The sequence below is a fragment of the Platalea leucorodia genome (assembly GCF_965183815.1).
Source record: "Platalea leucorodia genome assembly, chromosome: 3".
Lineage (NCBI taxonomy): Eukaryota > Metazoa > Chordata > Aves > Pelecaniformes > Threskiornithidae > Platalea > Platalea leucorodia.
In genome coordinates this window covers 101,034,252-101,046,946 of record NC_138825.1, presented here as the reverse complement: position 1 = coordinate 101,046,946, position 12,695 = coordinate 101,034,252, and the positions used below count along the sequence as shown (strand labels likewise).

Below are 12,695 nucleotides of genomic sequence, written 5' to 3'. Positions count from 1 at the left end.
CGCTCATACTGAAGTTTTTCTGACTGGTGAACCAGCTGGCACTTTCAGACCCAACACTGAGTGTGATATTACTCAAGTCTGGGTTTGAGGGTGAGCCTGGAGTTAACATGATGGGGTACTCCTCCCTGCTATGAGAGTTATGGGCCAAGTCTTTGTATCGCCTTGTCTAATCAAACTCTCAGGGATTGTCCTGGCATGCAAAGGGACCTTGTGTTTGATAGGGTCCACAATCTCAGTCACTTTAAGAGGCAGAAAATAAGTTTGACTCATCAACATTTTGATCTCATGCAACTCTTTTTTTTTTCTTTTTTTAAATTAAAACTACAATCAATACACAGTTTCAGTTGCAGATCTTACCATTCTGAAACATTTGGAAATTCTGGAAATTAACATAAATATTCCTTCTTTACTCTAGCCAAAATGCAATGCTTAGGATTACCATGCAATCTAACTGCTCATGGAGTGCACAGTTTCTCTTCTACTATGTATTGTCACTGTCCATAATGTTTGTTCCTTTTCTGAGGCCATCCATAAATGTTAAGTTGCAATTAATATCAACATTTGGTAATACCAAACTACATTTGATGTTTCAAAAGTGAAAACAAGTTTTCCAGGCACCCACTGCACATTCTGCTATAATCTAATGATGCAGCGTATGATACAACATTCTTAAAACACGATACACTCACAACACTTGTAGTTGTCTCTAAGCAAATAACATTCATAAGCTGTCTTTTGAAAAGAGATACACAGGAAACTAGAACACGATGGTAGCAAACTCATTATTGTTAAAGCCGAGTCAAAAATAATCTTGGAAATTTCCTAAGTTTAGAGCACTTGACTGAATTAATTCTATTTTTTTAAATGTAATCATAATAATAAATCACTGAGTTGTAATCACATTTATTCTGCCACCAAAAGTGATTTAAGAAAGTCTGTCTCTACTCCCATGAGCATCCTGTGTGCTATAGTCTACTTTTTCTGTTTATAGGTGAGAGACTTTGCAATTATTTACTCAGGGATACATAGCAATGTTTGCAGAATTAAACCTAAAGACAGTTACACAGCCTGTTAAATATGTCAAAGACGAGGCAGATTGGATAACTAGTTAGCTATTGTTAGATAATGAAATTTTCTGTCTATCACTGATTTAATAAAAAGCAAAACTTCTTAAGACTTCATACCTAAAGTAATAATGTGATTCGAAAGCAATGATGTTTGTCATAGAAACAGAATGTATATAGAAGTGATTAAAAAGTCAATCGTGACCGTGATATTATTGGATACATCTTCCATTATAACCTATTATGTTTGAAAAACACATGCATATCTATATGAATAATTTGGCTTAAAGTGATTTTGAAATGTATGTATATTTAAATGCACTTTTCCTATTTGAATTCTCTTTCCAGCTGAGGTTTACCCCAAAATGTATCACACATGCTTTTTTCTGGTGACATACATGGCACCACTGTGTCTTATGGTGTTGGCCTATTTGCAAATATTTCGAAAGCTGTGGTGTCGCCAGGTAAGTCACTTAACACTAGCTCTGTTTGCTTGCTGCTGTAACTATGTGCAGATTCCTATGTACAACCTTCTTCTTTATATGCTCCTTGTTGTCACTTAGGACTTGGATTTTTAAATCCAGCACTGTTACCAGGTTCAGTGACACTGCTGGCTTACAGCCACCTTGGATAGGCACTGAGATGCATTAAAAAATGAAGGCAGTCAGGCTGAATGTAAACCCCTTCTTGCTCATGTCTATGAAGGACTTAGAGGGAGAGAAAGAGAGAAAAAGGCAACAGAAAGATTGATTATAGGCAGAAGAAAGATCTCTGCTATTGTATCCGAAATGCTTACCAAAATACCTTAGATGACCTTATTTATACCGCTAAAATCTCCTGTCGCAGTCAAAAGTTAGGATTGACCTTCTCGTTTTGTTAGTAGTCTGTACAATTTTTTATTTTTATTTTTCATTCTACAAAGTCTCAGGTTCATAGCAGGTCCAATCTGAACAAAAGTTAGACTAGAAAGTCCAGCTATCAGAACTGTGACACTGGAATTGCCTGATGTGAAGCTGGCTCTTATCAGTAACATTTGATATGAATTATTGAAAAATAATTGGCATGATTTCTAATGTGAACATCTGTTTTTTCAAGCCTCAAATTAAAACTACAGGAAAGAAAACAGAAATACTAAACAAAAAACCCCAAGCAAGCAAGCAAGCACACAAAGAGTATCTGAATTGAAAGTAGCAAAAATGATGTGATTTTTTTCAGGAACGTTTTTCCCCCTCCAAGAATTCAAAGTGGTGTCAGCTTGAAAATAATTTTCTGGGTTTGAACCGTAATCTGTTATGCATCAATCTATGGTTCTTTCTGCTGTCTTCTGCATTGTCTGGGATTTATCTATAGCTGTAGTCCTCTGCCACCTCCTGCCCTATCATTCTGTAAAGGACAATAAACTCATGCCATTGAAGACATGATGCAAGATGTTCCCTCTTCTGTCCTCTCAAATGGCTCTAACAATGGCTGACATTTCCATCAAGATATGGGCATGAATCATTTCTCTCTCACCATTCTGTCTGATACTATCCAAATTTGAGGCTGTCCTGGCCAGGGCATAATATCTGCCACATTGGGAGCATTTTTCACACAGTTCAAATTGATCCATCAGAGAAATCACAAGTAGACTTTAGATTTCTAAATATACATGTGTTAAAAGTAAAAATCAAATCTTATACTGACAAAACATATCTCTTGCAAATAAAAATATGGGAAAAACCAAATCCACTTTAAGGCATTTTGTTATCATCCACATCATAACAGCAATTATTCTCACTTTTAATCAGATTAGGTTAAACCGGAGTTGCTGTTTATCTTTAAATTATTATTTTTACTTTTAATGTCTTACATTTATAAGATTAAATAACAAGATAGTTTGAAGGTAAAATTTAACCTTTACAATTTGAGGGGACTCTTCACCAGAACAAAGGCTTTGCTCAGTTAGTTTTGACCTTAAGTTCAGTCTAACATAGCTCTAAGGTGCTCTGCATTGCTGAATAGTTATCTGTCCTGTAGCACCCGATGACCTTACCACCATATTCCTTCTTAACTTTCTTTTCTGTACTTTCTTTATAAACTGCCTATTCTCTCAAACTGTCCATTAATTAAGTTAATGCAAAACAATTGTTCTTAACCTGCACGTAGCTTGAAAATGCAGGTTCAGATTCAGAGCAGAAGTTGAATGACTAGAAACCAACCTGTTTTGTTGGGGTTTTTCCCCCTCAGTTGTATTAGCCGGCCCATTTCTTCTTCACAATATTTCTTCTCCCTATGCATCTTGCATGCTGACAAGGTTAGGATGATCCTTTTTTTTTCAGTGGCAAAAAGACAAATACTGCTACAGGCTTAGGGCTATCCGTGATGCGAAATTACAGATGTCTCTTTTCCTAGCGTAGATGATAGCACTATGTATAAGAGGCTGCACTAAGTGAAATTAAAACCACTGCACATCTATTATCATCTGTGACTTGGCTGCAGACATCAGGCATTTTTCGAAGTGCAACAGGTGTGCCATAATCAGTCATGTAGAGCAAATGAATGCAGTACTCTAAATGTATTATTTGATAATAGTTTCAATTAAGAAATCATGCTGTTTACCAGAACTTCAGTTAAATATAGTGATCCTATTGCAAGGTACAATGAGCCTTCCAGATGTACGTGATAGAAAAAACACAGCAAACAGTAGATGCTTTCTATGCCTTACACTTTTTCTAAAGGTTCTTTTTTAAAATGATGTGTGTTGTGCATGCAAATTGTCAGATGACTAAAGGCAAGATAGATTTACAAGCTATCCTTACTGTACTTTGTGCAATAGCTCTTAAAATTACTGATTGTGTCTTTCAAGCAGGTCTTTGAATATAAGCATTACAATCTTTGAATTAATGGCTCATCTTTGTAAAGATAAGAACAATCATGCCATAAATACCAGGGATTTTGAGTAATTTATTTTAATTATTAGCAAGGAAGTAGTGACTTAGAAGGCTATGTTCTTTTGTGGATTTTAAGTAGATTAAAAGTAACTTCTGAACAAATAAATAGGACTGAATGGACTTATGATGAAAGTGTTGATACATAATTTGTATTATCAAGTTCCATACTGTATGCTTCGATTTACTGATGTCCAAATGCTTTGACACTAAAGCGTAGTCATATTAATAACTAGGAACCCTACCCATTTTCATTTTGGCAGCTGAAACATACCCTTCCAATCTTTGCAAGTCATTATTACATTTGGAGATATTTCCTCTGGTTATAAATCCCTTGATAATAATTTGAGGAGATAGAGGAAAGGTGCATAAGAAAATAACTGCAACTTTTAGTATCTGTTTGGACACAGCTAGTGGGCTTTTAGTGAATCGCTGAAATTACACAAATTCTCCACAGTTATCTCTACAGCTGATTTGTTACTGAAAAGCAAATATATGCACTATGCTGGCATGTGTATACTTGTACATACATAATCATAGAATCATTTAGGTTGGAAAAGACCTTTAAGATCATCAAGTCTGACCATTAACCTAGCACTGCCAAGTCGACCGCTAAACCATGTCCCTAAGCACCACGTCTACATGTCTTTTAAATACCTCCAGGGATGGAGACTCAACCACTTCCCTGGGCAGCCTGTTCCAATGCCTGACTACCCTTTAGGTGAGGAAATTTTTCATAATATCCAATCTATACCTCCCCTGGCACAACTTGAGGCCATTTTTTCTCATGCTATCACTTATAATACATGTAGGTGTGCTTACATAAATGCATATTTGTAAATGTTTCTGTATACACACGCACACACACTTCTGAAGCGTTATGCTCCTTAGATAGTACTGGTTCAGCTATGCATCTGTGGATGTATAGCTCTTCTTTTTTTTTTCCCTGGTGAAATTCTTGCTGTATTATTGCTTATTGGTGTAACAGTAGCAAAGCCCAGGTGTATGTCAGGTAAAGATGAGGGAAAATAGGGCTCTTTAGAAAGGTTCTCAATACAAACTCCTGAATATTTAGCAATTTAATATATAGTACAGTGAGACTGTACATTGTATACAGTCCTGCCTTTGATCACCTCTTGCTATTGAAGACTGCTTAAATACTAGAAAAGACCCTTCTACTTGCACACACAGGTACAAACCATGTACACAGTCATGTCTAACATTTCTGTAGTAATAGCTATTTACAATTTTGAGCCAAGGTAATGTTTCTTTTCATCTAAATTGCATCTAGCTACCATGAAAGCTGGTCACAGATTTCTTTTAATTGAATCTTTGGCATAATCAGGAGGGAGAGATTTGGCTGAATTTCTCTGCTTCCATCTCCAGTTCTTGCTACGATATGGTAACTCAGTATGACTGAAAAGGAAGGAAAAGCTTCTGCTTCAAAGTTAGAAGAACCGAATAGCAAAGCACCCCTGATAAGCCAGAGTCAGAATCTCAGACAGCGTATTATCTCAGTAGTGCATGGCAAAGACAGATTGCAGTACCACACCCCACAGCTAAGTAGGGTAAATCCCTTGCAATAGGACAGACATGTCCAGGTCTGAAACTGATACTACTGATTTCAGCTGAATGAGTGTGAACCCGCAGCAGAAGTAAGTGCAAGAGGTTTTTTTGCTTTATGACCATAGAGACATTAGTAAAAAATAAATGTTACAATGTATCTCCTGTTCTGCTTCATTGATTTCCTGTTCATTGCAACGCAACTTTGCCAAAATGTTCCAATAGTTGTAAATCAGGTTTGATGGTGCACATAAATGCTAAATTAAGGGCTTGTCTGTGCAAGGAAGCTATTCACAAAAAAAACGAAACCCAACATAATAGCTATTCTAGAACAATTCTGAATGTGCATGCTTTTATTTTAGAACAAGTATTTCCTTTTTAGCTTTCTTTTTTTCTGAAATAAATATCTAAAGTTTCATTCTTTTCTGGTCAGTTTGTGTCGATAAGCCCTAATTTTTAAAATGTTGCAATAGGCAATTTGAATTTTGCAGATACTTTTAAACAAGAATTATTTTACAGTCATGAGACTAGTCACCCCGCAGACAATTGCACTACACATGAATAAAACTATATTTCTACCCAAAAGGTTTTCACAATGCATAACATTGAAAACATAAATGTCATTGTAATAGAGTTCCCTGAGAAAGTCCTTGCCATCTGTAGTCTTTCACATTTGGCTGCAGGCAGGAAATAATTTTGAAGAACTGAAGCAAAATTGCTTTATTTGGCTTGGCTTATGTGAAGGCACAGAAAACAAAACCCAAGATTTTTTTTTAATAGCATGGTGCTACATCTACCCGTTGCAAGGTGACTTTGGCTAACCTAATTCTTCCTATGTCTTGGCACTCTTCCATGATTCCCCTCTATTCATCACTGTATAGACATTCAGTTTTGAAGAGCTTTTCAGGGAGATCCACACTTCAGCTGTGATTTCTTTAGCTGTTTGTCATCTAGATTGCATATTTGGAAGTTCTACAGCACTTAAAACTATGTAGGCTTTAAATCCTTGTTTTCTAATGCTGAAAAGCTGTTTAGTATGTTAAATTAGAAGCATATTAATGGGATAAACTATTCTGCCATACAAGAAAACATTTAATGTAGAACTTTATAGCAACATAATTGCAGTAGTAGGGTTGGTAAGTGTGATAGTCTGAAGACACAAGCAAGGCAAGGTATTTGGGAAGTAAAGACAATTTTAATACATCAGTTGGTATATTTGGATAAAGCATGAATTTTTATGCAGACCTTCAAGTTTGTCTGAAATCTGGTTTGTTTCTTCCAGCTACATCAATTAATTTAATAAAAAAGAATACTTCTACCTGCAAGCTTACATTGTGTATGTCAACATGTCTGTTCTTCTTGTTACAGCTACCCACAGCACTAGTTTTTCAAAGTGGCCCTTATTTTATCTTTTTTAGATCCCAGGAACTTCTTCTGTTGTTCAGAAAAAATGGAAGCCTCTGCAGTCCTCAGCACAGCCCCGAGGGCTGGGACAATCAACAAAGTCAAAGATCAGCGCTGTGGCAGCTGAAATAAAACAGATTCGTGCAAGAAGGAAAACAGCACGTATGCTAATGGTCGTCCTCCTGGTTTTTGCACTTTGCTATCTACCAATTAGCATCCTCAATGTCTTGAAAAGGTAAAGTTTATCCCAAAATATAAACACTTGGTAAAGCTTTCTGTCCAAAACCAATCCTCTGTTACTAAATTCCTCTTATTCCGGCAGATACTTTTGAAGGAGAAGCTTACTTATTTCGTGATAAAGAAATTGAAAATAATCATACACTTGCAAGAAAAAAACATATCTAACCTATCATCTGTAGTATTTAAACTAAAGGCTAGATTGTGGAACCCTTATTAGCAAGCTCTTCTTCATGAAAATAATCTAGCCTATCTCCTCATTAAAACCTGTCGTTTACATGGGATTGCAGCTTGTTTGCTGTAAATGCACCTGTGGATGTGCATGTACGTAAAGCAGCAGCTGAAGGTTTTCAGGAGAGTATCATGTTGAGGCTTGGCCCTAGGGACTGTGAAATGCTGGGTTCAAACCCAAGCCCCACCATGTACAATTTTGAGACCTTAGGCTAACCCTGTAGTTTGCCTATAAAGCTTTGTTTTACTTATTTACCCTTTTCTCTCCTGTTCATTTGAGACATAATTGCTTATGCTCTGTTTTTTGTACAGTGCCTGACAGGCTAAGGCTTTGATATAGTTGTATCTCATGAGACCTCTGGAATACCAAGAAATAATGACATATAGCAGAAGATTTGAATATCCTAAAAAATAACCAGCCTTTTATTGGTGCTCGAGGAACATTTTAGCTTTTAAGGAATTGTTTAAAGTTGGATATGAAGGCTTAAATACATCCTACTCAATTCTGGCACTTTCCTGAGGCCTAATTTAAGTACTTTTCATCCTCAGGTCCCTTGGTAGGCAATATGGAGTGAAAGAAGTATTTCCAGAAGGCAGTTCAGGCCACCTATGATCTGAACGACAGAGGAAATACATGGGCTGCCTTGAGTGCAATAGCAGAGTAGGCCCACAGTTAAATTTTCACTTAAATGGCAAAAGTGAGGTGTAAGGAACCTGGGCAAAGCAAGTTTCTCTGGAGGACAGAAGCTGCTACTGCGGCCTCAGTTTTGGGGCCAGTTCAGTGTCTTTCCAGTTCCAGAGCCCCTGTTTATTGGAGAGTGGACCTAGAGCCAGGAACCTCAGTAACATGAATAGGTCAAAAGCAACTTTTCTCATCTTTTCTTGACTTATCTGACACCAGCTGACTTTGGTTACTTAGCAGAAAAGTCACGCATCTGCACCATTGCAAAGTAAAATACTGATGGTCTCTGTTGTACTAAACCACGAAGACAGGAGGCTGTGATGGGGAGAGGACTTCCTTCTCTCAAGAAAGCAAGCACTGTTGAATCAGCTTTTCTGTGATACTGCAAATAGGTCATAAGAGATAAAATTAGGCTAGAAGTTGCCTAATTGTTTTATATGATTTCGAATTTTGCCATCTTTCAGGTTTGCTTTTCTTTTTCTGTAGGGTTTTTGGGATGTTTAATCATGCCGATGACAGAGAAACTGTATACGCCTGGTTCACATTCTCACACTGGCTTGTATATGCAAACAGTGCAGCCAATCCTATTATTTATAACTTCCTCAGTGGTAAGTTACAGTTACCTAGAATTCAAGTTTAATGTATAGTTTGAATGTAATGAGCCATAGCAAATAAGATTAATGACCGTAACATCAGCCCAGCTCCTCCAGTGGGAGCTAGATCCTCTTCTTGGAACAAGTTGCCTGAAGTATCCCATTACCTTCAGGCTATCTACCTATAACTAAACTAAACAGTGCCAGGGCCTGAGTCCAAGTGCTTGAATTTGACTGTCCATGACATTAATTTGGTAGAGAAGTCCCTGGCATGACTTTGGTCTGAAACAATTACTGTTCCCCTAAACACTACCCAGATACTGTCTGGGAGATAGCAGAGGCCAGGGGCTGTCCCCAGTTGGCATTTTATATGCAGGTATTGGGTTTTGGAGGCTGTGAGTCTTTAATAGTACTTGCATGACCAGCCTGTGCCAACTAGATTCAAGGCCCAAGAACCAACCAGGATGCCGTTTACTTATTAGTATAGATTTGTCTTAGTTTGTATTTGTCTTATTTGGCTATGGACAGCAGAATCAGGACCTAAACTGGTGGTATTACAGCTAAATACAGGGAGACAAAAGTCCGTTGATCCTCACTACACAGTTCTCCACTGTAGTTTATCTGTGGTGTGTAGTGTGAGGATGATTTGAACAATTGACTCTGAGCCCCAAAAACAGGCTAATGCGCTGTTAAACACTTTGAATCTTCTTTTAAAATGTATTCAAGGTGAAATACAAATTAGCCATGCCTTCTTGTTTCACATGTCAAGTAATGATTCAGTCATTTAAGACTACAATTGCTCAAGTACTTGTTTTTGTTAGATATGTTATTAATCAACAGACTATCCATGACATGATTTCATAAATCATTCTAGTTTGTCCATTCTGCCTAGCCAAGAATAATTTAGGTTTCATACCATACCTCACATATCTTCTTACAAACGTTATATTTTTTCTGTCTTTCTCCAAGATGTTAAAATTGTGATTTCCTACTTCTGCATTAGGATAACCTCTGGGTGTTTTGTGTTAATTTTGCTTTAGATAGCTGCTTTTTTCTAATCTACAAAGTTGAAGCACGGTTTATAGTACAGTTTTTTCATGAGTCTTTTTTGTGGTTGACAGGGAAATTTAGAGAAGAATTTAAAGCAGCATTTTCTTGTTGCATCTTTGGCATTCGCAGTCACCATGATGAACGGCTCGCCAGAGGTCGTGCCAGTACAGAGAGTCGGAAATCCTTGACCACCCAGATCAGCAATTTTGATAATGTTTCAAAACTTTCAGAACACGTTGTATTGACCAACATAAACACACTTCCAGCAAATGGTAATGTGCCTATTATCCTCTGGTAGTATACTTGTCCCTATGTCTTTTGATGATGTGGAAGTAAAATTTAATTGTGCATACAACAGTATTTGAATCTGAGCACAATGCAATGAAAGAAGGGAGTTCACAATTAAGAGCTGACTGTAAGAAAAGTAACTTACAAGAAATATTTTATAGAATATGCTACAACTTTGGTTATATATTGATGAAACAATTTCATCTCATTTATTTCAAAAGTTGAGTTGCAATTGGGGAGGGGGTAAGGTAATCATATTTTATATAAATATTTTCTTTGGATTCCTACTTCCTTTAGACTCCTAAGTAAATAAAGAACAGGTATCTGAAAGTATGAAAATCATTGTTCCTAGGGTTGCAATGTGTTTATGAACAGCTATATTCTACTCAGAGCTAATTCTTTGAAGTTGTGGTCTATTTTATAACAAATATTATAACCAAAATTAGGTGTACAAATTGAACTACCTGAATGTTCTTGACTATTTCAAATGATCTGCATACCATGCATTCTGGTGTGAGTTGGGCTGATCAAATAAGAAATTCACATTAATTTATTTTCTCACATTTTCTGTTCTTTTTCCTGTTGGGTGGGTTATTGTGTGTATTCAGGAACAGCTGGGAAGCCACTCGATTTTTTTTCAATACAGGTTGATAAACAAATGAACACAGTCTGAAATGAAAGGCAGAAGTTGTTCAAGCTTTCCCAATTTTTGGTAAACACTGAAATGATTGCTCAATTCCCTAGCTTTGTGAATAGGTGGAAAATGGCATATAATTTATTATTTGATATTTCTTGTTACGTTATATGTTATATCCCAGCAGGACTTTGCAAGGGACTGCAAGTACAGGATTAATCCTTGCTCTCCTAAGGATGTGAATGTTTGTTGTCTGGAAGTTATCTCAGACACTATAGGCTAGGACTATATAAGCTATATATTGATAACAGAGAAATCGGTATATCCAAGGACAGCTAATCTGTTCCTAAAATATATATCTAAAACGAATTAAATAAATTACCTCTGAAGAAGTCTGTTCTTTTCACTTACTATAGAAGGATTTTTTTTTCCCGAATTCAGCTTGCTCTTCTCCAGTAGTGTTGCCATTCCTATGTAAGGCACAAGTAAGGTTACAGCCATGAAACCCAGATGACAGTGTGGCTGTAGATGATATTTTACTCTATATGGATCATTTGTCATCATTCTCTTCTCCCTGCCTGTCCTGTGCTCATGGCAGGGGCATTGGACTGGATGATCTTTAAAGGTCTCTTCCAACCCAAACCATTCTATGATTCTATGATTGACTTGTACACAGGAAGTTGTAGTGCTCTGATGGTCACATATGGATAAGGAACCACAGGGCAATTTGCCAAATAATGCATATTAAATAAGTAGTAGAACACATGAAAAATGTTTCAAAGTAAGAAAATCAAGGTTTATGCATCAGAAATCCCCTTAGACTTCAGTCAAGAAGTCTTCACTTAAAATTTGCAAGTGCAATTTGGAACGTTTTTTGGCAGACCATTTTGTTAATAGATCATCACCTGCATAGTGTTCAGAGAGTGATAATCAAAGGGTGAGCCAGTCAGCTACCTGATACAAACAGTAAAATCATCTTAAAATCTTTATTTTATCTTACAGGTATCCCAGCTACACTCAGCCCATTGAAATCAGTGGAACTACATCTCCACATACCAGGGATGAACATGACTTCAAATTTAGATGAAGCTGTAAGGGTTTCTGCAGAAGACACTGGCAACACAGAGAATGTAGAGTGGGACAGATTTGTCCCTAGCATAACTAAACTTACCTCGATGGAGTTACAGCAGGGATGACTTTGGCTCAATACATGTAAGACCACCAGAGAATGGCACATGCTTTTAGCTGTGCTACAGACTACAACTGGACGAAGGGATTCCTTCAAAACGACTGCCTCTCCTATTTCTTCTCAGTCTTACAGAAACCTACTTACCTCAGTATGAGCTAAAGAACATGTCTTTACAAGTCTTTTTAAAGATTGGATTGTATCATACTTTGTAAATACTGTAGATATTTATTTTTCTATATTTTAGATGCTGTGGAATGTTCTAAAATGTATCATATAAAGAACTCTAAGTATTTGAAAGAAGTCTCAAACATCATTTATTTATATCCTGTTTCTATAAATGAGTGACTTATTTACAAGGAATGCTTACTTATGCACTAGTGATATTCTGGAATTACTTTGCACTTCTTTTTCTGCTAATTCATTTGTAGTAAATTCTATGTTCATTAAGGAACTTTCAGTTCGGGTTGATTTGGGGAGATTCCAGGCTACTTTTCTAAGCACAGACATACTTCTAAGATGTGAACCCAAAGTGCTGCAAGTCACATATGTTTTCATAAGATTACACTAAATAGCCAATTATTTTTTTTCTTCAGACTCGAGTGCCTAAAAAGTAACTACTTAAATAAAACTTACATCATACTCAAAGGTGCTATAAGCTCAAAATTCCTACTCAGGCCAATAGGAATAACAAGTGTCAGCACCCCTGGAGGATGGGACATTTTAACTTTGGCAGCTCATTTTAGTCCATAATGTCTGCAAGTGTTGCTCCAGAAGATCTCTGAGGATCTTTAAAATAGAAAACATTGGTTATCTTGCTTGCTTTCACGATTTCT

General features: G+C 36.7%; 1 protein-coding gene across 1 annotated transcript in view; it reads left to right on the top strand.

The window, feature by feature from the left end:
• HCRTR2 (hypocretin receptor 2) overlaps positions 1-11,869 on the top strand; it is a gene marked incomplete at both ends in the record, with an annotated part of 33,910 nt that extends 22,041 nt beyond the window's left edge. The window contains 5 exons of the mRNA XM_082306740.1: positions 1,413-1,528; positions 6,973-7,193; positions 8,595-8,716; positions 9,823-10,023; positions 11,676-11,869. Of these exons, the coding sequence (XP_082162866.1) occupies positions 1,413-1,528; positions 6,973-7,193; positions 8,595-8,716; positions 9,823-10,023; positions 11,676-11,869 (854 nt within the window). The remainder of the gene's footprint in view (positions 1-1,412; positions 1,529-6,972; positions 7,194-8,594; positions 8,717-9,822; positions 10,024-11,675) is intronic.
• Positions 11,870-12,695: the final 826 nt, after the last annotated feature.